The sequence below is a fragment of the Peromyscus californicus genome, unplaced genomic scaffold (assembly GCF_007827085.1).
Source record: "Peromyscus californicus insignis strain IS unplaced genomic scaffold, ASM782708v3 Scaffold_6__1_contigs__length_162567912, whole genome shotgun sequence".
NCBI classification, from domain to species: Eukaryota; Metazoa; Chordata; class Mammalia; order Rodentia; family Cricetidae; genus Peromyscus; species Peromyscus californicus.
This window is the reverse complement of record NW_026294584.1, coordinates 162191765-162214089: the sequence shown is the minus strand read 5'-3', so window position 1 is coordinate 162214089 and position 22325 is coordinate 162191765. Positions and strand designations below refer to the sequence as shown.

Genomic DNA, 22325 nt, shown 5'->3' with positions numbered 1-22325 from the left:
ATAGACCAAACAGTTTGTAATCAATATAACCCCTGTGTGTGTACTTGGGACTGAGTACCTACAGGACACAGGAAAACTTCCAGCTACAGTGGGAATGACCCTACTTAACAAAATAGGAAATGGAAGGAGAGAGGGATGAAAGGAAGACAAAGAGCAGAAGGATGAGAGGAAGGGGTGGAAGGAGAGAAGGAATGAAGAGAGGAAGGAAATTCTTATATACATGCTAAGTGCATAGCATATCAGTTCTACATTTTAAATAGCAGACTAGCAGACTTTCATTCACAATTTATTATTTGTAAATTGACCTTGAGAGAAGTAAAGCCATGCAAGATTACTTTAAAAACTTATTTTTTAAAGCTTGTATCAATCAGCTCCAACTGCCATTTCTATTATGTGTCCTGAGCAATGCTTTCTCGACATCTTTTAATTTAGTAAGGCCATTCCTGCAATTTCTTATTTAATTCTCTACTTGGCACTGGTTTAATATTTTCTATTACACAGGAAACTGATGTAACTCTTATATCAAACCAGAATTTTACACTCCAAAGCAGAAATAAAAGTCACTAACAATAAATAGTACAATATTAATGTTGGATCTCTGTGAGTTTAAAGCCACCTTGGACTACACAAAACTAATCCAGTCTAAAAGAGAAACCAAGCCAGGCAGTAGTGGCACACACCTTTAATCCCAGTACTTGGAAATCACACACCTTTAATCCCAGCACTAGGAAGGCTGAGACAGGAAGTGATATGGCTGGGCAGAGAAAGGCATATAAGGCAGGAGGAGACAGGAGCTCAGCCCTTTTCAGCTGAGGACTCAGAGGTATTCAGTCTGAGGATTTGTAGAGACAGGATCTCGCTTCCCTTTTGGCCTGAGGATTCTGTAGTGGTGAGAAGTTTCTCTAGTGACTTGTTCCTTTATCTCTCTGATATTTCAGCACTTATCCCAATATATGGCTCAGAGTTTTTATTATAAGACCATTTAGGATTCATGCAACAGGGAGACTCGAACTCACAGAGATCTGCCTGCTTCTGCCTCTACCTCCTGAGTGCTGGGATTAAAGGTGTGTGCCACCATGCCTGGTGAGTTTTGTCTCTTTATAAGATCATTACTGACAGTATCTCAATTCCTGCAATTCTTCTTGATACATTTTCTCCTACCATAGCCACTAGCCTCCCTGTTCATACCTTAGTGACTTACTTTTCTAGGTCACTATCTCCAAATCCCAGTGCCTCCCTCATCTTCTCTTTGTCCTGAACTGGCTTCCCATTCTGAGAAACCCAAGATGGAATGAAGATTTGCACACTTCCTTCTTCACATCTACCCAAGGCCTAGGATTAATATATATATAATCTACTTTTTAGGCATTACCTTAAATGAATGTTTTTACCCCTATCTAAAGACCCACTTTTGTCCCAGCTCCATCCCTTTCTTCTTCATTCAAGGAAATCAATTGTCCATGGATTCTTCCATTTTCTTCTAATCTCATTAAACTTTTCTTCTCTACTACATCATACCCATCAGCATCCACAGATGGTATTGTGTTCTTCTCTGCTTCTGTAGAACAAGAACAAACTCACACATGAGCCCATTTCATCCCCCTAGATACCACCTCATTTCTTTGATGCTCTTCAGAAACTAACTCCATGAAAACAACACCTCAATTCTTTTTCAGTATCCTCTCCTGTATTTTCCCTTAAGTCAACTCTGGCCAGGGTTTTTGTTGTTATTGGTGGTGGTGGTAGGTTATTTTTTTTTTCCTTCCACCGTCCTGTGGTAATCCTCTCATTAAGGTAACCAGTAGCAACATGTTGTTAAATGCAATGGTCAATTCAGTTTCTTCATCTTTTGTCCCTTTAGTATCACTTGTACTATTGATCATTCTCTTCCTAAAAACCACCTTCTTCAATTGGCTTCAAGGAGCCATTCTCCTTTTGCTTTCTTTCTACTCTATTATGATGTTTTATTTATTTTACTGATTCCCCTTCTCTTATCCAATCTCTCAACACTAAAGTGGCCCAAAGCTCAGTGCTTGGACTTCTGTTTTCTGTCTACATCTTTGTCCTAAATGGGATCAATAATACCATGACTTTAAAAACCATCTATTATCCAATAACTCCAAATTTATTTCTCTAACTATAGGCTCCTTTCCATAATTCTAGACTCTTATCCCAATACCCACTCAATTCTTATATTTGGAGATCTAGTGCCAATTTAAATTTAATGTGTTCAAATTGAATTTCGTCTTAAATACAATTTCACCACAATTGATGCTTATCCTATTTTCAAAGCTGGCCAAACTAAAAACATTGAATTACAGCTATTTTATTTTTTCCTGTTTCTCATTGGTGATGTAGATTAGTGGTAGAATACTTGTCTAGCACACGAAGGGCCTTAGGTTCAATTCCAGTATCATACACACAGAAAGAGAGAGAGGTGGGAGGAGGAAGGGAAGGAGGGAGGGAGGGAGGGAGGGAGGGAGGGAGGAACGTCATGGTAGCTCCAACTTCAATATGTATTGAAAATACAGTCACTTTCACTACCTTCACTTGTCATCCTGATCTTAACCGCCATCTTCTCACATCAGGATAAGTTATTTATAACTTTAAACTTGAGGATTCACCCCAACTAATTTATGTCACTCCTTTGTTCAATGCATCCAAGTGACTCTCCAGCTAATGCAGACACCTGCCGACTACAGCTCCATAGCATCCAACATGCTCTTAAAGACTCCATGGGTATATACATGGTACACAAAATCATGCAGGCACACACATACACATAATTTAATAAAATAAACCTTTTTTAAAGGTTCTTAAACCTGACATCAAAAGCATTCTCTCTCTCTCTCTCTCTCTCTCTCTCTCTCTCTCTCTCTCTCTCTCTCTCTCTCTCTCTCTCCCTCTCCCTCTCCCTCTCCCTCTCCCTCTCCCTCTCCCTCTCCCTCTCCCTCTCCCTCTCCCACTCCCTCTCCCTCCCTCTCTGTCCCTTTCCTCCTCTCCCTCTGAATTGAATCTAAGGCACTGTACATGTGTTGATACGTTGTACCACTGAGCTATACCTTCATACCTCATAATAAATTGTTTTTTATACATTAGACTTCATCACAATGCAAATTATTTCACTCTGTGCTATAGTTTGGATATGGTTTGTTTCTCAAGGACATGTGTTGGGAGATTGGTCCTCCATGTGACAGTTTCAGGAAGTAGGACATTTAAGAGGTGGGCATAGTGGGAGGTCCTTAGGTTAGCTGGAGGTGTGCCCTCAAAAGGGATTGTGGGACCAAAACATCTCTAGCTTCCTGTTTGATGATATGAACCCTCTTTCTTATAGAAATTTTTATTATTGCCACAGGGTCATTACCAGAACTGAGCTGATATGCCCTTGAATCTCCAGAACTGTAAACTAAATAATTTTCTTTTCTTTACAAAATAGTCTATCTAGGGTACTTCATTATAGTATTGAAAAACATAACATCACACACTGGCAAATGATTGTTTTATTTAATTTTTTTATATTCGTGGGTGTTTTGCCTGCATGTATGTATGTGTATCACTTAAATGCCCGGTGCCACAGAGGCCAGAAGAGGGCACTGGAACTTCAGTTACAGATGCTTGCTAGTCACCATGTGGGTGCTGGGAATCAAAGCCAGGTCTTCCAGAAGAGCAGCCAAGCTAGTAATCTCCAAGCCATATGCCCATCCCCACAAGAAATGCTTTTAAGTAAATGAAAAGACAAGTCGCATAGTGGGTAAAAATATTTGCAAATCATATATCTGGTAAAGGCCTTATATCCAAAACACATAAAGAATCTTCAACATTAACTTAAAGAAAAAAATCAAACTCAAACTAGGTAAAAGTCTTGAACAGACACTAGATAGAATACATGAAAGGCAAGTAAACACAAGAAAGCTATTCAATATTATTATCCATTAGGAAAATTAAAATTAAAATCAAAAAACTATTATGTCACTATCTATTAGAATACTTATAATGAAAAAGTGCTGACAATACCAAATGCAGGAAAAGATACAGGGAAGGAGACTCTCTCAGAAAACTCTAATAGTAATATAAAACTGAGTCAGTTACTCAGATGAGCTCTCATTCTCCTAAGAGAAAAAATAAAAGCATGTGCTGACTTATTTTCTTTTCCTACTGCTGTGACAAAATACCCTTAAGGAAGCAATATATGGGAAGAAAAGTTTGTTTTTACTTATAGTTCAAGGGTCAATTGCTGTGGGATGGTCTGTATGGCAAATGTGTTGCTCTGATTGGTCAATAGATAAAACACTGATTGGCCATTGGCTAGGCAGGAAGTATAGGCAGGACAAGGAGGAGAATAAAGCTGGGAAGTGGAAGGCTGAGTCAGAGAGACACTGCCAGCCACCACAATGACAAACAGCATGTGAAGATGCCGGTAAGGCACGAGCCATGTGGCAAGGTATAGATTAATGGAAATGGATTAATTTAAGCTGTAAGAACAGTTAGCAAGAAGCCTGCCACGGCCATACAGTTTGTAACCAATATAAGTCTCTGTGTTTACTTGGTCAGATCTGAGCGGCTGTGGGACTGGCAGGTGAGAGAGATTTGCCCTGACTGTGGGCCAGGCAGAAAAGCTCTAGCTACAGTCAATCATCAATCCATCAATATGGCAGGAGCTTGAAGCGGTTAGTCACATCACATCCATAATCAGGAAGCAGAGAGTGATGAAACCTTGTGTTCCGCTCATTTTCTCATTTTTATACAGCAGACTTCTGCTGTGGGATGGTCTGTATGTCAAATGTGTTGCTGATTGGTCAATAAATAAATCACTGATTGGCCTGTGGCGAGGCAGGAAGTATAGGCGGGACAAGGAGGTGAATAGAGCTGGGAAGTGGAAGGCTGAGTCAGAGAGACACTGCCAGCCGCCATGATGAGAAACAGCATGTAAAGATGCCGGTAAGCCACAAGCCATGTGGCAAGGTATAGATTAATGGAAATGGATTAATTTAAGCTGTAAGAACAGTTAGCAAGAAGCCTGCCACGGCCATACAGTTTGTAACCAATATAAGTCTCTGTGTTTACTTGGTCGGGTTTGAGTGGCTGTGGGACTGGCGGGTGTCAGAGATTTGTGGAAAACTCTAGCTACAGACTTCCAGTCTAAAGAATGGTGCTACCCTTATGGATGAGTCTTCCCATGCCAATGAACTCAGTCAAGGTAATCTGCTATGGACACACCCATATGTCCACCACCCAATTGATTCTAGAGATCAAGTTGATAATTGAGATTAAATATCATCTATGCTCACAGAAAAATATAAATGTACATGAATATGTACAGTAGCTTTATTCATAGCCACCAAAATCTGGAGGAAAAAAAAGCTCTCAGATAGGGTAATCAATTAAACAAACTGTAATATGTCAATACAGTAGAATAATACCCAGCTATAAAAAGGAATAAACTTGATGTTGAAATATACAACAACATAGATGAATCTCAAAGACATTAAGATAGGAAAAAGGATTCAATCTCAAAAAGTGCAAACTAAATGATTCCACTTTTGTGACCTTCTTGAAAAGAAAAAAAAACTTATAATCAAAGAGAACAGATTGTTTTTAAAGGCATCTGCCTAGCTTACTACAGGCATTAAAGATATTGAATGGATAAACAAGAGAAAAATTGAAACCAAAAGGATTAAAACTGAGTTAAATGTTTAAGGAGAAAACCAATACATGGGTCCAGTGGTTTGCATTTTTAAGGATTTCCAACAAAGGTAAATATAGTCTGTGGAAGTTTCTTTAAAAAAAAACAAAACACATTATAAACAAATGTTACAAATCAATGCTAAAAAGAATGGCCAGGGTGCTGACCTAAGACCATATCATGGGAGGGAGTTCCAATGGCTCTGATATGCTCATTCTGAGAAAGAGATAGCAAGACAGTTTTGTCCAAATAGTTAAAGTTCTTGGGAATTGGCTAAACCTGTCCAGACAAATAGAAAACTAAAGAAATTATTCTCTGTGGATTCAGAAACTAGAAATACAACTGGTAAAACACAGGGAATCCATTTTTCATTTAACCACAGAGTAACCATTAGAGTGGCCACACACTAGCAAGGGAGTATTGGGAGGAAAGCAAGAGATAGAAAATGAGAATTACTTTCAAACCTTTATTGTATCAGGCATTTAAACAAAGCCTATTTGTTAGTATTATCATCTCCATGCTGAGAAGAAAGAAGCTTACTCAATACTATGACCCATGTGTTAAAGAGTTGGTCTATAGTCTGACACTATGGGGAGGTAGCAGAAACTTTAAGAAGTAGGGTATTGTGGGAAATTTCCAGTTTGGGAGGCCTGTCCTTGAATGGGACAGTGGAGCCCCAGCCTCTTCCTTTTTTGTTCTTTTTTTTATACAAGGATTATAGTGAGTTCTAGTTTATTCTGACATACATTATCTGCCATAATGTGCTATCTTACCCAAAAGCAACAGGAACATTTGGTCATGGACTGAAAACTCCTATACTGTGAGCCAAAATAAACCCTGTATCTTTATAAGTTGGCTATCTCAAGTATCTATTACAGCAACGGAAAGCTGACTAACAAGGAAACAAATGTAACTTGCCTGGATTAGTTGTTGGTAAGTGGCACAGCAGATATTTGAGCCCAGGGATGGTCAACTCCCAAAACATGTTCTTTTAGTTTAATTTTTATGATTCAATAAAAACTGTTTCTCAAATAATGTTTTTTTCAAGCACTGTCCTGAAGCTGTAAATACTAAAATAAGTAGCAAATAAAACATACTCTTTTACTTGAAAAGAACTTGTTAATTTATTATATATTCTGTAGAATGTCATAAGTGTCTGATAGAAATACATCCTTTAGGGATGTCAAAGAATTATTGTCCTGGAGAGAGTCATTACCAAATAGTCACTGAGGTGCCTTCTCAGCCTATGGCTCTATGGGTACAAATGTCTTACATTTGAACAGATGTAGATATAATAGATTTCTGGAAGCTGAGTCATTGACATATTATGAAACTTAATTATATATTCTAGAGAAGGGAAAATGAAATTTTAATGTGGTTTAAAAACATAGGAATAAGGCAGCATTTAAAATACAACTGTCATATCCTATTAAAATTATAATAATGTCCCAACAAGTCATGAATTTAGCTATTAACTAATCCTAGCCCTGCTGTTACATCAGAATACCATAGATTTGAAAAGTTATAAAGAAAAAAAAAATTCTCACAGTTCTGGAAGAAGTCTAAATAAAATTGAGACGCCAGCACGGACAGTGTCTGGTGAGGGCTACTTTCTGCTTACAAGATGGAGCCCTTTTCTAAAAAGATTTACTTTATTTTTAGTTATATTTATGTATGTTGGTCTGTATATGTATATGTGTGTGAGAATTGCTGCCCTCAGAGAGAGTTGGATCCAGAGTTACAGGAGGTTGTAAGCTACCTGAAGTAGATGCTGGGGAATCAAATGTGGGTCATCTCAAAGAGTAATGTGTGCTCTTGACCATTAAGTTATTTCTCCAGCTCAAGATACAACCTTCTTGCTGTGTTGTCTAGAGGGAAGGGATGCTGCTTTAATGTGACTAAGGAGATTAAGAATGTTTCTTAAGTACCTTTTATCCTATTCAGGACTTCATTATCTCTTCAAGGACCCTCCTCTTAGTACAAAAACACTAATGATTAAGTTTCAACATATGAATTTGAGGGAGACACATTCAGTCCATAACAGCTATGGTATTGTGATGGTTCATCTTGAATGTCAACTTATTAGAACTCTAAATATCTTAGGAGAAAAAAAATCATGATGTTACAGTGAAGGCATTTCCAGAGAAGTTTAACTAAAGTAGGAAGGCCCACCCTGAATGTGGGTAACAACATCCACAAATGAATAAAAAGGAGAAAGCAAATTGAAAGCTAGCCTCTCTCTCTCTCTCTCTCTCTCTCTCTCTCTCTCTCTCTCTCTCTCTCTCTCTCTCTCCCATCTCCCCCTCTCTTCCTCTTTCTCTCCCTCTCTCTCTCCCCCTCTCTCCCTCTTCCCCTCCCTCCCTTCCTCTCGCTCTCTCCCTCCCTCCCTCCCTCTCTCCCTCCCTCCCTCCCTCCTTCCTTACTGTAGATACAATGTGGCCAGGCACCTTCCCATGAGGGACTAAACCTTCAAGCTCTGAGCCAAAATAAAGCCTCCCTTCCTTCAGTTGATTTTGAGAAGTATTTTGTTACAGTAACAAGAAAAGTAACTAATACAGAAAATTAGTACTAAGTAGTGGGGCTGTTGCTGTGCTAAATCTGACCATGTGGTTCTTAGGCTTTTGGAAATGGTTTGTGAGAGAAAGGTGGAAGAGTTTGAAGAGGCAACCTAGAGAAGCTGTGACACTCAGGTAGAGGTCAGAGGACAACTTTTCAGTCCATTCTGTCCTACCTTTACATGGTTCCAGGGATTGAACTCAGATTGCTAGGCTTGTGCAATAAGCACATTTATACACTGAGACATCTTACCAGCCCAAAAGTTTCATTATCTAATTTTATAGTTTAAGCAATGTAGATTAGTACAAAACAAGTGTTCTATAATAATCTCTAAATAAATCTATTTAGGTTATACTCTAATATATTAGACCTAAAAGAAGGGGAGATAGAAACATGAAATTCAAACTTATTTACCAATGCTCCACTTATATACTACAGAAATCTACCCACCTCTTTGCATTTTTACCAAAGTGATGCTGGTCAAAAGAAATTAGGAATTTGCCTCCTATTACTCATTATGTAGTATTAATTCCAATTTGGTTAAGATTATCTATTATCTCATAATTGGTTTCTTGATTTAAGCAATAATTGTTCTTTATATTCTCTATACTTTCAAAAATATTTTAAATAATTTAACATTAAAGATACATATACACTAAGGCTAATAAAAAAATTTAAGGGCCAGTGGATGGTTCAGTAAGTATACTTGACACCAAGCCTGAAAACCTGAGTTTGGTCACTAGGTCACCCACATGGTAGAGAACCTACTCCTGCACATTTCCTCTGACCTCCATTGTAGAACAAGTGTGTGTGTACACACACACACACACACACACACACACACACACACACACACACACAAATATAAATTAAAATGTTAAAAATTAATAAAAGTAAAAACTTGTTTAAAATGTAAAAGGAATTATATGAAAATCTCAGGTCATTCTTTACAGTTAAGCATAAGACAAAAGCTTCTTAATGACCAAAGCAAAAATAGAAACTACTATGATTCCTTCTGTCTACCTTAAATCACAACCAAAGGGCTTTCAAGATGAAAAACTGAAGATATATATCTAATTTTCTTCTTCTTCTTTTTATTTATTTGTGTTGTTTTATTTGGGGTTTGTTTGTTTCTTTTGGTTTGTGTTTGGGGCAAAGTCTTACAACACAGCCCAGGCTGGCCTGGGAAGCTTCCCAGATGCAGCTATCACAGGTGGGCACCATCACACTTGTCTAGCTAATGTTTTTTAATGTAAGAATACAGACCTATATGATGAGTAATATCTTCGACAATAGTTCATGAAAGATATACAAAGTTATTAATGATAGCAGCATTTATTTATTATGGATCAGGATTATAGCAATATAACTTTAAAATAAGTCTTACACATACTCTGAATATAATACTAAAACTAGTAGCAGAGTTGAGACCAGAATACTGTTTTTCTAATATTTAATTCAACAATTTTCTTACTATGCTACCCTACAATTATCATTTATAAATGAGATTTTTAGCACACATACACATACACACACATACATACACACACATATATATACATAAAGTCATATCTCACACACAACACCTAAGTATATATGCCTTTGCCAGTATCAGTAATGCTATGGAAACAAGATTAATCATTTTATTGAATACATATGGTAATATTAATTAAATTGTTACATTTATACAACATCTATCAAACTAAGGATTTACCAAACTTTACCAAACTGCTGTGGGATGTTCTGTATGCTGTGAATGTGTTGCTCTGATTGGTTGATAAATAAAAAGCTGATTGACCAGTAGCCAGGCAGGAAGTATAGTCAGGATAAACAGACAAAGAGAATTCTGGGAAGAGAAAGGCTGAGTCAGGCAGACGCCAGCCCACTGTCCAGGGAGCAGCATGTAATGGCACACAGGTAAAGCCATGGAACACATGGCAAATACAGATTAACAGAAATGGGCTGAGTTTAAATGTAAGAGCTAGTCAGTAGTAAGCCTGAGCTAATGGCGAGCAGTTTTAACTAATATAAGCTTCTGAGTGATTATTTTATAAGTGACTGCAGGGTCTGTGGGGCTGGGCAGGAGCAGAGAAAACTTCAGCTACACCAAACTAAGAACTTATCCTTATCTGTGATGGTTAATTTTGATTGTTAACTTAATTGGATTAAAAACACCTAGTGGAGTGTCTCTGTGAGGGGATTTCTAAAGACAATTAGATCCTGAAAGATGAATCTTAAAGGGAATTGGCTTGTTTACCTCCTTCAGTTCCTGTACAACAGCTGTGAGCCTCTCATTTTCTGCCTGGACATTTGTGACCACAGCCCGGCTCTGTTTCACTTCATTCTGCATCTCTAAGATCTTGTTTAGATAGTAAGCTTCCTTAGATGCAGATTCCTGTAGAAGTGTTTCCTCCCGAGTCTCTCCATCCTCAGCCACTTTACGGTGGATAGAAAAGGACTGCCCAAATGCCTGCAGAGAATTTGGAAAGAGAAAGAGTGCACAGTGAAAAACATCTCAAGATTTTTGAACAGATTTAGGCAAATGTTTTATTTGGCTTTGTGTATAAGAAAAGCTACTCCAAAATACTTCTAGATGCAAAAAATAAAATAATAAATAAATATACATACACAAATGTGTAACAGTCTGTCACTTTTAGTGCTTAAAATAATTCGTACCTGGTCTGGGGAATGCTGAGGATTGAATCCAGGCCCTCACTTAGGCTAAGTACATGCTAAATCCCTAAGTTACACCTCCAGACTCTTCAAGTAAAATCATAAAGGTAAATAAAAAGTTTAAATATCTTGCAAAAATGTATGAGTCAAAAAAAACATTGCTAAGTGCTTTATGCTACATTGTTTAGACACATCCTACAGCACAGTGTTAATGAGACCATCAAATTTTGTTGTTTTTGTTCAAGAAAAATATCCACAAGTATTTTCCAAGCGAGAAAATAATAATTGCATCAATTATTTAGTACATTGACAATAATGCCAGACCAATTATGGATAACATCCTTAAGAGAAAAGAAAATATACCAATCAGTATTCAAATTTCCCAGTACCACAAAAAGACATTAAAATGTCATCTCTATAAACATTTGCTTATTTGTGCAAATACAATTACAGGAGTAATAAATTGAGTTAACGAAATTGAAAGCCAACAGAAGACAGCAGAATGGTATGAAAAGAATGAGAAAATGAAATCTGTTTTGATGATGTTTTTCATGTCATTCTGATGCTTAAAACTATAGTAATATTGCATATTCACCTCAAATAAATATTATTAAAAATCAACTCATATTAAATACAAATAGTAACAAATGAATCTAGCTTTCCTACAAATGATCAATTCATCCACAGAGAAAGGGGTGGGAAATAATAGACTAACGTGAATAATTTCGAAAACAGTACTTTTACTAAATACCCTTCCTTACAGTAGAATTCTAACATAAAAGGTATGGTTGAAATAAATTATATTATGAAAACACCAAGAAATAACTATTACAGGAAAAAAATCATCCATGTAACATAAACTTCATGGACAAAAGTATAAGGTATTTGTACAATCTTTTGCTGTAGTTGGGGTTTTGTTTTTTGTTTGTTTTTCTTTTAAGACAGACCAAATGGGCCTTGAACTCACAGCAATTTACTTGGGTCTGCCTCCCAAGTGCCAGCTATTTTCATAATCTTAAAGAATCTTCTCTTCAAGTATTCATTTCCTGGGAAATAAATAGTGAAGAAACATGGGAGACACCACCATATCTAAGTAAACAAAACAGCTAACAAAAAATCAGCAGCAATGAGACACAAGTACCATGTGTTGTAGCCTTACTTCAGCAGCATTCTTGCCAATAGTACAGAAGCCAGCTCTTGTGAGTCTGGAAGAGCATTTTTAAAATTTATCCAGAATCCAAAGTATGAAGTTTATGAAAAAATAGAGAAAGATTTCTAAGACTAGGTAAGACCAAAAAGACATGTCAATTGAGTATTGTGTGGAATCCTGGGTTAGCTCCTAAAGCTAGGGGAAATGGCACTGTAGGAGATCACCTTTGGAGGTACATGAAATTCAGTGCAGTACTTTAGCAAGTTTCTCTGTATTTAAAAAAAAACCTAGTAAACAAGTGAATATAGTCTCTTCATTAAAAGGAACTGACAGATCTGTTTGATAAAGTCCTACCATACAGTTACTAAAGAAGATGTGGGCATAAACACCAAAGAGATAATATATTCAATAAGAGGACTGGTTTTATGATCTGACATGATTTTCTTACATTTTAAATTTTAAAAAGTTACAGTATAGTGTTTCTGGATCATGCAAAGATGAGGCTACAATCAGTCTGTGAAACTCAATTCCATAATCATTATACTATAAATCCGAAGCCTGAGAGTATATGTCAGTCACTCTAATGGACATCTGAAAATATTTCAAAACAAAGCATGATTTAGTGACTTTAAAGATTTATTTTTATTTTTACTTATGTGCGTGTGTATTTGTGTGTGTGTGCCACATGTGTGGGTGCACACACACCAGGAGAGGGTGTAAGAACTACTAGAACTGGAGTTGTGAGCTGCTCAGCTTTGGTGCTGGAAACTGAATTTGGGTCTTCTGGAAGAACAACCCTGAAATCTGTGTCATAATGAACCAAAACATGGTTCTAAGCAACCACTCAAAAAGAAATGTTCCAGTAAAGATGTTCACCTGCATAAGTGGAACACTCTTGGGGCTTGGTATGTTGAATCACTGTACTGTAAGAAATTCTTGAGTAGTTAGATTTCCACATGTGGTAAGTAATAAGCAGCTATATTCACAAACAAATCAAAAAATTTTATGAACACCTAATTTGTATTTATTCCAGCTCAGAATCTTTAACTGAGCACATGAATTTCTAAAATTAGTCATTATTTTTAGTGAAGAACTTGGCCTTTCACTGTACTTCATTTGAAAATAATGAAACTATAAAAGATCATCTAAAGGACATTAAAGATGGGTTTGTTTTGTTTTATTTCCAATTGAAATAGAAAAATGCTGTGGATATCGCTCTGTATAAATAAACACTGATTGGCCAGTAGCCAGACAGGAAGTATAGGAGGGACTAACAGAGAGGAGAATTGAGGGAACAGGAAGGCAGACAGAGAGACTGCTGGAGCTGCCACCAGGACAAGGAAGATGTAAGGTACCAATAAGCCACGAGCTTATAGAGAGAGAGAGATAGATAGATATAGATTAATAGAAATGGGCTAAATATAATAAGAGCTAGACAATGATAGGCCTGAGCTAATAGCCAAGCAGTTTAAATAATATAAGCATCTGTATGTTTATTTTATAAGTGGGCTAAGGGACTGCCGGGGCTTGGTGGGACCCAGAGAGAAAACTCCAGCTACAGAAAAATAATAGCAATTCTTCATGATCCACATTTGTGAGTAAGGATTAAAAGTTATAAGAAGATACCTGTTTTTAAGAAGGAAGGAAGGAAGCTAGGCATGGCGGCACAAGCCTTTAATCCCAGCATTCCAGAGGCAGAGACAGGTGGATCTCTATGAGTTTAAGGCAAGCCTGGTCTACATAGTAAGTTCTAGGACAGCCAGAGCTACATAGTGAGATCCTTTCTCAAAAGAAGAGAAAGAGAGAGAGAGAGAGAGAGAGAGAGAGAGAGAGAGAGAGAGAGAGAGAGAGAGAAAGAAAGAGAGAGAAAGAGAGAGAGAGAAAGAGAAAACAACAATCCTATTTTTTCTAATTCCTAATTGTAATGACAATGGGAATGACAGAAAAATGACATCTACCTTCTTTTTCTGAGACAGAGTCTCACTATGTAGATCTGACTGGCCTGGAACTCACAGAGATCCACCTGCCTTGGCCACTTGAGTACTAGAACTAAAGGGGTATGCCACTAGGCCCAACTATCATATGCCTTCTGGTTAAAGTTGATTTACCAAATTTGTCTTTCACTTTTCATTCCTTCATTACAAAGTGTGTCTTGACAAGAAGAGAAACAACCATTTTCAAAGCTATTAAAAGCAGCTATTAAAAAGGCTATCTAGTGAATCACAGAACTAGTTTCAATAACTAGGTTAATTATGATTCTATTTTTATTTAGATAAAAACTCATTTTAGGTACTACAATAATTCCATGGGCATTCTGACATAGCTATAGAATTTTAGAACATACAAGTGCTTATTATGTGTAGTTACAATTATACACTATTACTTGTAATGTGTAGCATTGCAGTGAGTCAAATTTCTCTACTTCTTAGTATAAGACCAACTAGAATATTACTTTTTTAAGAAAAATATTTTTATTCATTTTATATACCAATCAAAGATCCCCCTCGTCCCTCCTCCCACCCCTCTAGCCTCCCCCTCCCAACCCACCCACCCCCATCCCCTCCTACAAGAAGGTAAGGCCTCCCATGGGGAGGCACATTTAGTAGAGGCAGGTTGAAACCCCTCCCCCTGCCTCAAGGCTGTGTGAGGTGTCCCATCATAGAAGTGGGCTCCAAAAGGTCTGCTCATGCATCAGGGATGGATTCTGATCCTACTGCCAGCCCCCCCCCCCAAGCAGATCAAGCTACATACTTGTCTCGCTGTGCAGAGGGCCTAGTCCAGTCCCAAGCAGGCTATACAGCTGGTGATCTAAATTTCATGCATTCCCACTAGCTTGGTTTGGTTGTCTCTGTAGGTTTCCCCATCATGACCTTGATGCACTTCTCATAGAATCCCTCTTCCCTCTCTTCAACTGGACTCCTGGAACTTGGCCTGATGCTTGGCTATGGATCTCTGCATCTGCTTCCATCAGTTACTGGAGAAAGGCTCTGTGATGACAGTTAAGAGTATTCATTGATCTGGTTACTGGGAAAAGCCAGTTCAGGCACCCTCTCCAGTATTGCTAGTAGTCTAAGCTGGAGTCATCCTTGTGGATTCCTGGGAACTTCCCTAGCACCCTGTTTCTCCCTATCCCCATGATGTCTCCTATCATGGTATCTCTTTCCTTGCTCTCCCACTTCATCCCTGTTCCAGCTCAAGCATCCTATTCCCTTGTGTTCTCATGCCCCATCCTCTACCCTCCCTTGCCCACCCCTCATCCCCAGTTTACTCATGGAGATCTCATCTATTTCCCCTTCCCAGGATGATCCATTCATCCTTCTTTGAGTCCTCCTTGTTAGCTAGCCTCTCTGGAGCTTTGGTTTGTTCTCTGGTTATCCTTTGCTTCACATCTAGTATCCACTTATGAGTGAGTACATACCATGTTTGTTCTTCTTAGTCTGGGTTACCTCACTCAGGATGAAATTTAGAATAAGTACTTTTATAAGTACTTTTTTTCTCCTTTTCCTTATATGACCTTTTCCTGTTGTTAGTCTTATTGTTTTGCTTGTAAGTTTGTTGAAACATAATCATATGTAGCCCAGGCTGACCTCTGAACTTGTAAGCCAAGGATGACCTTGAACTCTGATTCTCCTACCTCTAATTCCTTTACACTAGAATTGTAATCTTGTGCCATTGCACCATAATTTTTTTTGTTGTTTTGGATATTTTTGAAGCAGGGTCTCGCTGTGCAGCCTTGGCTGGCCTGGAACTCACTTTGTAGATCAGGCTGACCTCAGACTCACAGAGATCTTCCAGCCTCTGCCTCCCAAATGCTTTATATGACTTCTTAATCAAAGGGAAAATGTTATTTTATATCTTCAAGTTCAAGACAATACATTAACTGTCAAATAGAATTTTCATGCCCATTATTCTTTATAAAATGAGAGATAATGTTTGATAAGAATATTTTTAATATCACCTTAAATTCAGTAAGTATCCTAGGATATTACCACCAAAGGTAATAGACAAAAAAATTATAATTTGAAATTTCAAAATAATACTTAAGTTTGCTAAATCATTCATTTGCTCATTTGTTAATTCACTGAAAAAACATTAACAGGGCACTGTTCTACATCAAACACTGCTTTTAGCTATAAGCAATGAGTTGTAAAAAAATACAATATCATTCACATCATGTACTCTAGTGAAACATAAGCAGCTAAATCATTAATAACTGTGCCATAATGTTGTAACAGTTCTAAGAAGAAAATAGTGGGTAAGGTAAGAGCACAGATCACCAGTACTCCCATGGAACTTTCTTCAATAACGATCTTTGTTGTCCAACATGGTTACTATTGTCTTTGTGTAGTTATGGGGCTCCAGAAATGTAGCTGGTTAGGACAATGTATTGAGTTTATTTTGTGTAATTAAATTAATTTTAATGGTTACATATAGCTAGTAGCTACTGTTTTAGACCATACAGGGACAAAGAAGAACACAGGTGTTAGAAAATGTTATATGTATATTTCTAATTGTACCTTCATCTAACAATGTAATGCAATTTTCTGATCCTTGAATGTTATTACCAACTGTTAGGATATAAAGAAATGAAAGTTAGTAGTTAGACATTATAATAGAACTTGTAGTTATATTAGGTATGTTTTTAAGATTGAGTAGATATATTTTAGATAGACAGGTTATCTTCAGACTCTTCAGAGATCTACAGAATATGGCATTTAAAATGTTTTAATAACTTAGAAAATTTTTCTTTTTTGTTATGACTATGAGACATGTCAGCTCCTGGCAGTACCAATCTACTTCAGAGAAAATATGGGCATTGAAGAAACTGCATATGGAGTTAACTTTCATTGTGGCAAAAGTTAGCCACTGGACAACAAAGTATCCTCGAATCAACAGGACAAAATGGGCAGACAGGACATAAAACAAAGGACTACTGATTCTTGCCAAAACAAGTGTGGTTATGGCTTTATGAAAAGGCATCTTCAGAGGCCAGGACAATATGGCACCATCCCTGAAGTGGCCTTCGCAATTCAGAAAAGGTACAGTGCCCTTTTCTTCTAAGGCAGCTGAACAGGCAGTGGGCCGATGGCCTCTGATGTGCAATGGAACAGCAGCTGAAACAGTTATTCTTGAAGAGTAACTAAGCTCATGCCTCTCAATAGTAGACTGGCATTTCATAGAGGGATGTGGAGAAGAATGGGACGCTGAGATGAAGCCATATATACACAGCCAAGAAGAATGGACAGCTGAATTAAAAAACCATCAACAATTTCCAGAATTTAAAATCCTGAATCATGACATGACACTAGTGGAATTCAGGTGTTTCTGGTACATGGACTACTCTCACTCAATGTGAGGTTGAACTGTTGACCTTGTGTACATCCTACTTCACAAATGAGTCTGTCAGATATGCTAAGCCTATAGGCTGAAGATGATGCCCCAGCACTGCGGAGAAACCTCAGGTGACTGTCCACACAGCTGGCTGTTTCTGTCAACTCACAAATTTTTTTGGAAGTTGCTTGCATGCACTTCCTGTTTTTATTTTTGTTAGCTAATATTATTTCCTTCTTGGGTCTCTGAGGGAGTTGAAGATTAGTTAGTTATAGTTGAAGATTAGTTAGTTATAGTTGAAGATTAGTTAGTTATAGTTGAAGATTAATTAGGATACATTTTGGACTTACCAAAATAGGATAGATAATGAAATTATTTTCTCTGAATTTGTCAAATACAAATGGACTATACATTGTTTAGGTATTTATTACTTGTATATATTGTATATAGTTATTGTACTTTGTATATAGTTTTTCTTATATTAGTTATAAGCTTTTTCTTTTTTTTCCTTTTTATTAAAATAGAAAAGGGGAAATATGGTGATATTTTATTAGTATTAAAATGTTATTTGTATGTTAATAAATAAAGTTGCCCGGGGGTCAGAGCTATTAGCAAGCCATAGGAAAGCAGGGCAGTGGTGGCGTATGCTTGTAATTCCAGCACTTGGTAGGCAGAGCTGGGTAAGTCTCTGTGTGTTCAGGGATACAGCCATTATTGGATACACATGCCTTTAATCTTAATACCAATCATGGAAAACCTGGAGGCCTATACAGACAGGCTGTGAGGAGGCGGTCATGTGGTTGGGTTTACAACCAATGAGAAGGCAGGACAGGAACTCTATAAAAAGACTTTAACACAGGGGTAGCTCTGGTTCGGAGAGGTAGGACCACCGCAGGAGGAAGGGTAAGGTTTTAGCTCTTAGCTCTGACCTCTTGGTTTTCTTCTTTGCATTGGTTCTGTGTTTCTTATTTAATAAGAAGGTTGGTTACATCTACACACAGGTGTGGACAGAGGGAGATTTGTTTAGAAATTAGTCAGCATAGAGACCAGAACAAAGCAAGGAAGTGAACTGAAACTAGCCCTCCCCAGAGGAACAAGCCTAAATTTAAGTCCAAACAAGGACGACAACAGTGTTAAGTCATTAAGGTCATGGGTGACTGTTTTTTAAGACCTCCCCATCAGTACTTCTATATCTGAGTGTTCTACCAAGTATATAGAGAGGAGTCAACCTGTGGGACAGAAAGGCTAGTAACCAACCCTGTCCCTGAAGCCCATCCTCCCCAATGACTTAGATTACCTTCTTTGAACATAAAAAGAAAATTACTTTACCAGGTATATTTCTGTTGCCTCAGCAGCCAGAGAGTTAGCACTAAATCACCTTATATTTTTAGAATAACTATCACCTATTTTTCTCTGTAGCATTTTAAAGTTTTATTGCTTTATTCCAGTTTATTGATTTCTTTTTCCCCTTTATTGAAAATAGATTCTTTTTTCATATGATATATCCCGATTACAGTTCCCCTCCCTCTACTCATCCCAGTTCCTCCCCACTTCTCCTCCCCTCTCATACAGATCTATTCCCTTTCTGTCTCTCATTAGAAAAGAAGTTTTGAAGAGATAACAACAAAACATAACAAAATGAAATATAATAAGATGAAGCAAAAACCATCATATAGAAGTTGGGCAAGGCAAACCAACAAAGGAAAAGAGCCTAAGAGAAGGCACACAAATCAGAAATGCACGTGTTCACACACTCAGAAATCCCATAAAAACACTAGTCTGGAAGCCATAATATATATACAGAGGACCTGGTACACACTCATGTAGGCCCTGTACATGCTGCCTCAGTCCCTGAGTTTATATGAGCTTTGCTCATGTTGATTTAGAGGTCTTTGTTCTGCTGGTGCCTGCTATCCCCTCTGACTTTCACACTCTTTCTGCCTCCTCTTTGATGGGGTTCTCAGAGCCCTGAAGGGAGGGATGATGAAAACATCCTATTTAGGACTGAGTGTTCCAAAGTCTCTCTCTCTATCACACACACACACACACACACACACACACACACACACACACACACACACACAAATATTTTAAATATAGGTTCCACATGTAAACATGTGGCATTTATCTGGCTTAGTCTGGAAAAGCTTGGAGATTTATTTTTATTTTTAACTGTGTATTGGACAGTGTTCTGTATACATGTGAGCGCAGGTACTTTTAGAGTCTGGAAAAGGGCACCAAATTTCCTGAAGCTGGAGTTACAGGTAACTGTGGGCCACACACATGGATGCTGGGAACTTGACTCTAATCCTCTGGAAGGGCATGAAGCACTGTTAACAGCTGAGCCATCTCTCAAGCCACAAGTGATTTTTTTTTTCCTCTCCTTGATAAAGGATACCTCTGACTTGTTCAACAAATTTCATTTTTAACTGTCAGAGATGTTTCAGAATGATATTGTGTGCTAAATACACACAAAAGAAAGCTTATGACAAAATATAACAAAAAAATAAATTTCTGTACCTTAAAAAAACACAGCAGGATCTGTTAGCCCCAAAAGTCTGTCTACCTTTCATTGTTACCTCCTGCATTGTACCCCCAGCTCCTGACCAAATTAACACAATCCAAATATCATATTTTCCATTTTCTTTATCACATGTATATCTGTAAAAATATTTTGTTTATTATTTTTAAATCCACACAATGGAAGCCTTCCATATGTACACTCTTTCAAATTGCTTTTGTAACTGTACTATAAATTTGCAAAATCTATTCCTTTTGCTTACTGTATTTCATCTTTCATTACTATAATCTAGTAAATTACCTTACTCTAACAATCTAGTCTCTTGACAAAAGTTTTGCCTTTTGTTTATATCAGCTAATCTACCTGAAATTCTGCAGATGGAATGAAATACAGATTTTAAATTATTTTCTGTATGAATCATCAATATCTCTCAAACTCTTTAATGTCTCTCCTTCCCCACTATTTGCCAAGTCATTCAAAAATCATAATGGCGTGCATAAGTGTGTCTGCTTCTAGGATATCCCATGATATTTCACTAGTATTCAGAAGATACTGAAGGGGAAGAGTTCCGTTGAGAAGGAAGAGGAACCTGACATACCTGTATTTGTTCATTAAGTTATTTGACACTTAAATATTCTGCATCTAACTGAAAAATTGCTTCTAAGGCATATTAGTGTGGTGATATATTGTGTACCCTAATAAACTTGCCTGAGGATCAGAGGACAGAGCCAGCCACTAGATTAGAAACAGAGCCAGGCAGTGGTGGCACACACCTTTAATTCCAGCACTTGAGATCTCATGCCTTTGCTTGGGAAACACATGCCTTTAATCCCAGGAAGTAATATGGCAGGATAGAAAAAGGTACATAAAGCATGAGGATACAAGAACTCACTCTCTTTAGGCTGAGGATTTTGTAGAGGTAAAAACTAGTGGCTGGTTATTCTGCTTCTCTGATCTTTCAGCTTTCACCCTGATATCTGGCTCTGAGTATTTTATTAAAAGACTATCTAAGATTTGAACAACGTATTAATGGCAATCAACAGATGACAACATTTGTACAAGAGTAACCCCATTCTCATGTTGAATTTTTTCTCTTAAGATTTATTTATTATGTATAGTGTTCTGTCTGCATGAATGCTGGCATGCCAGAAGAGGGCACCAGATCTCACTATAGATGGCTGTGAGCCACCATGTGGTTGCTGGGAATTGAACTCAGGATCTCTGGAAGAGAAGACAGTACTCTTAACTTCTGAGCCATCTCTCCAGTCCCTCTCATGTTGAATTTAATGAGCCTAGAAGTATTTTCTTTCTGTAATATATACATATTATATTTTTATTGTCTGGTATTGTATTCATGGAGTCCAGACCCACAGATACAAACAGCATTCATAGAATAAACCACAGCATAGCGAAGTCTAATCTATGACTTTCTTATCTGAGGGGTATTTCTAGAACATCAGACTTTTTTATCTGAGGGTCTTTAGAAATAAGTTTCTATTTATCTGAAGAAAAAAAAAGACTATACATGTTCTGAGGGTCATTTTCTTTTAATCTTCCTCAGCTCTGATTCTACAGCTTCTTTTCAGCTCATTTTTCCTAGCTCCTCTGCTCTACATGGCTAAATACATCCTTCTAGCAGGAGACTCTGCACTACTAAGGAAAGTTACAAAGCTACCCAAGGTCATGGCACATTCCTTGAGAGACGATGAGGAGCAAAGCCATTTACCATGGACTTGCACAGGTGGGAATAAAGCAATGACTTCTGCAGTTAGCTGGACATAGAACTATTTCTCTCTGGACTTGGTTAATTGATTAGTTGTTGTTTGGGACCTAAGTAATAGGCAGTTATTTAATTGAAGTTCGAGTTTTATATCATAAACTGAGGCTAGAATGTTTGTACAAAATATTAATTGCTAAAGGGTCAGAGTAGGTGAATTCTGCGAATCCATTATCAGCTGCTAGGGGGAGAAGTTCAGGGCAATTCAGTCTCTGAAGGACCTTGAATCAACAAAGCCAGACATTTTGTAATTTCATCCTTTAGTTTAATCTGTGAAAGTCCTGCTTGTAATCTATCCACAGAGACTCTTGTCTGGCCAAATTGCCCTGTCAGTAAGCTAATTATAGAGAACAGGCTTCTAAGTTTCTCACCATAAAGTGGACAATTGCTGAACTATGAGAGCTTGATTTATATATCAGAATAACACAGTATAAGCAGAAGTCATCCTCCTGACCATCCACAAATATATGTGCCCATAAGATTGAGATGAAATCATGAGATTACGTATATACATTTCATGACAATGCATGGTAATGGGGAGATACCAACTGTTTACCCTTGAGAAATTACAGATAGGAATACTCTAGTTTTTCTGAGTCCTGGCCCTGCAAGCCCTGCCTGGCAGAGTTCCTCC

At 37.6% G+C, this 22325-nt stretch overlaps 1 protein-coding gene across 8 annotated transcripts in view; it reads right to left on the bottom strand.

Annotated features, from left to right (window-relative positions):
- Window positions 1-22325, bottom strand: part of Bicd1 (BICD cargo adaptor 1) — a 197231-nt gene that overhangs the window by 81064 nt on the left and 93842 nt on the right. For all 8 annotated transcript variants that reach the window (XM_052722029.1, XM_052722031.1, XM_052722032.1 and 5 more), the window contains exon 2: window positions 10497-10709. In XM_052722029.1, coding sequence (XP_052577989.1) covers window positions 10497-10709 — 213 coding nt within the window. The remainder of the gene's footprint in view (window positions 1-10496; window positions 10710-22325) is intronic.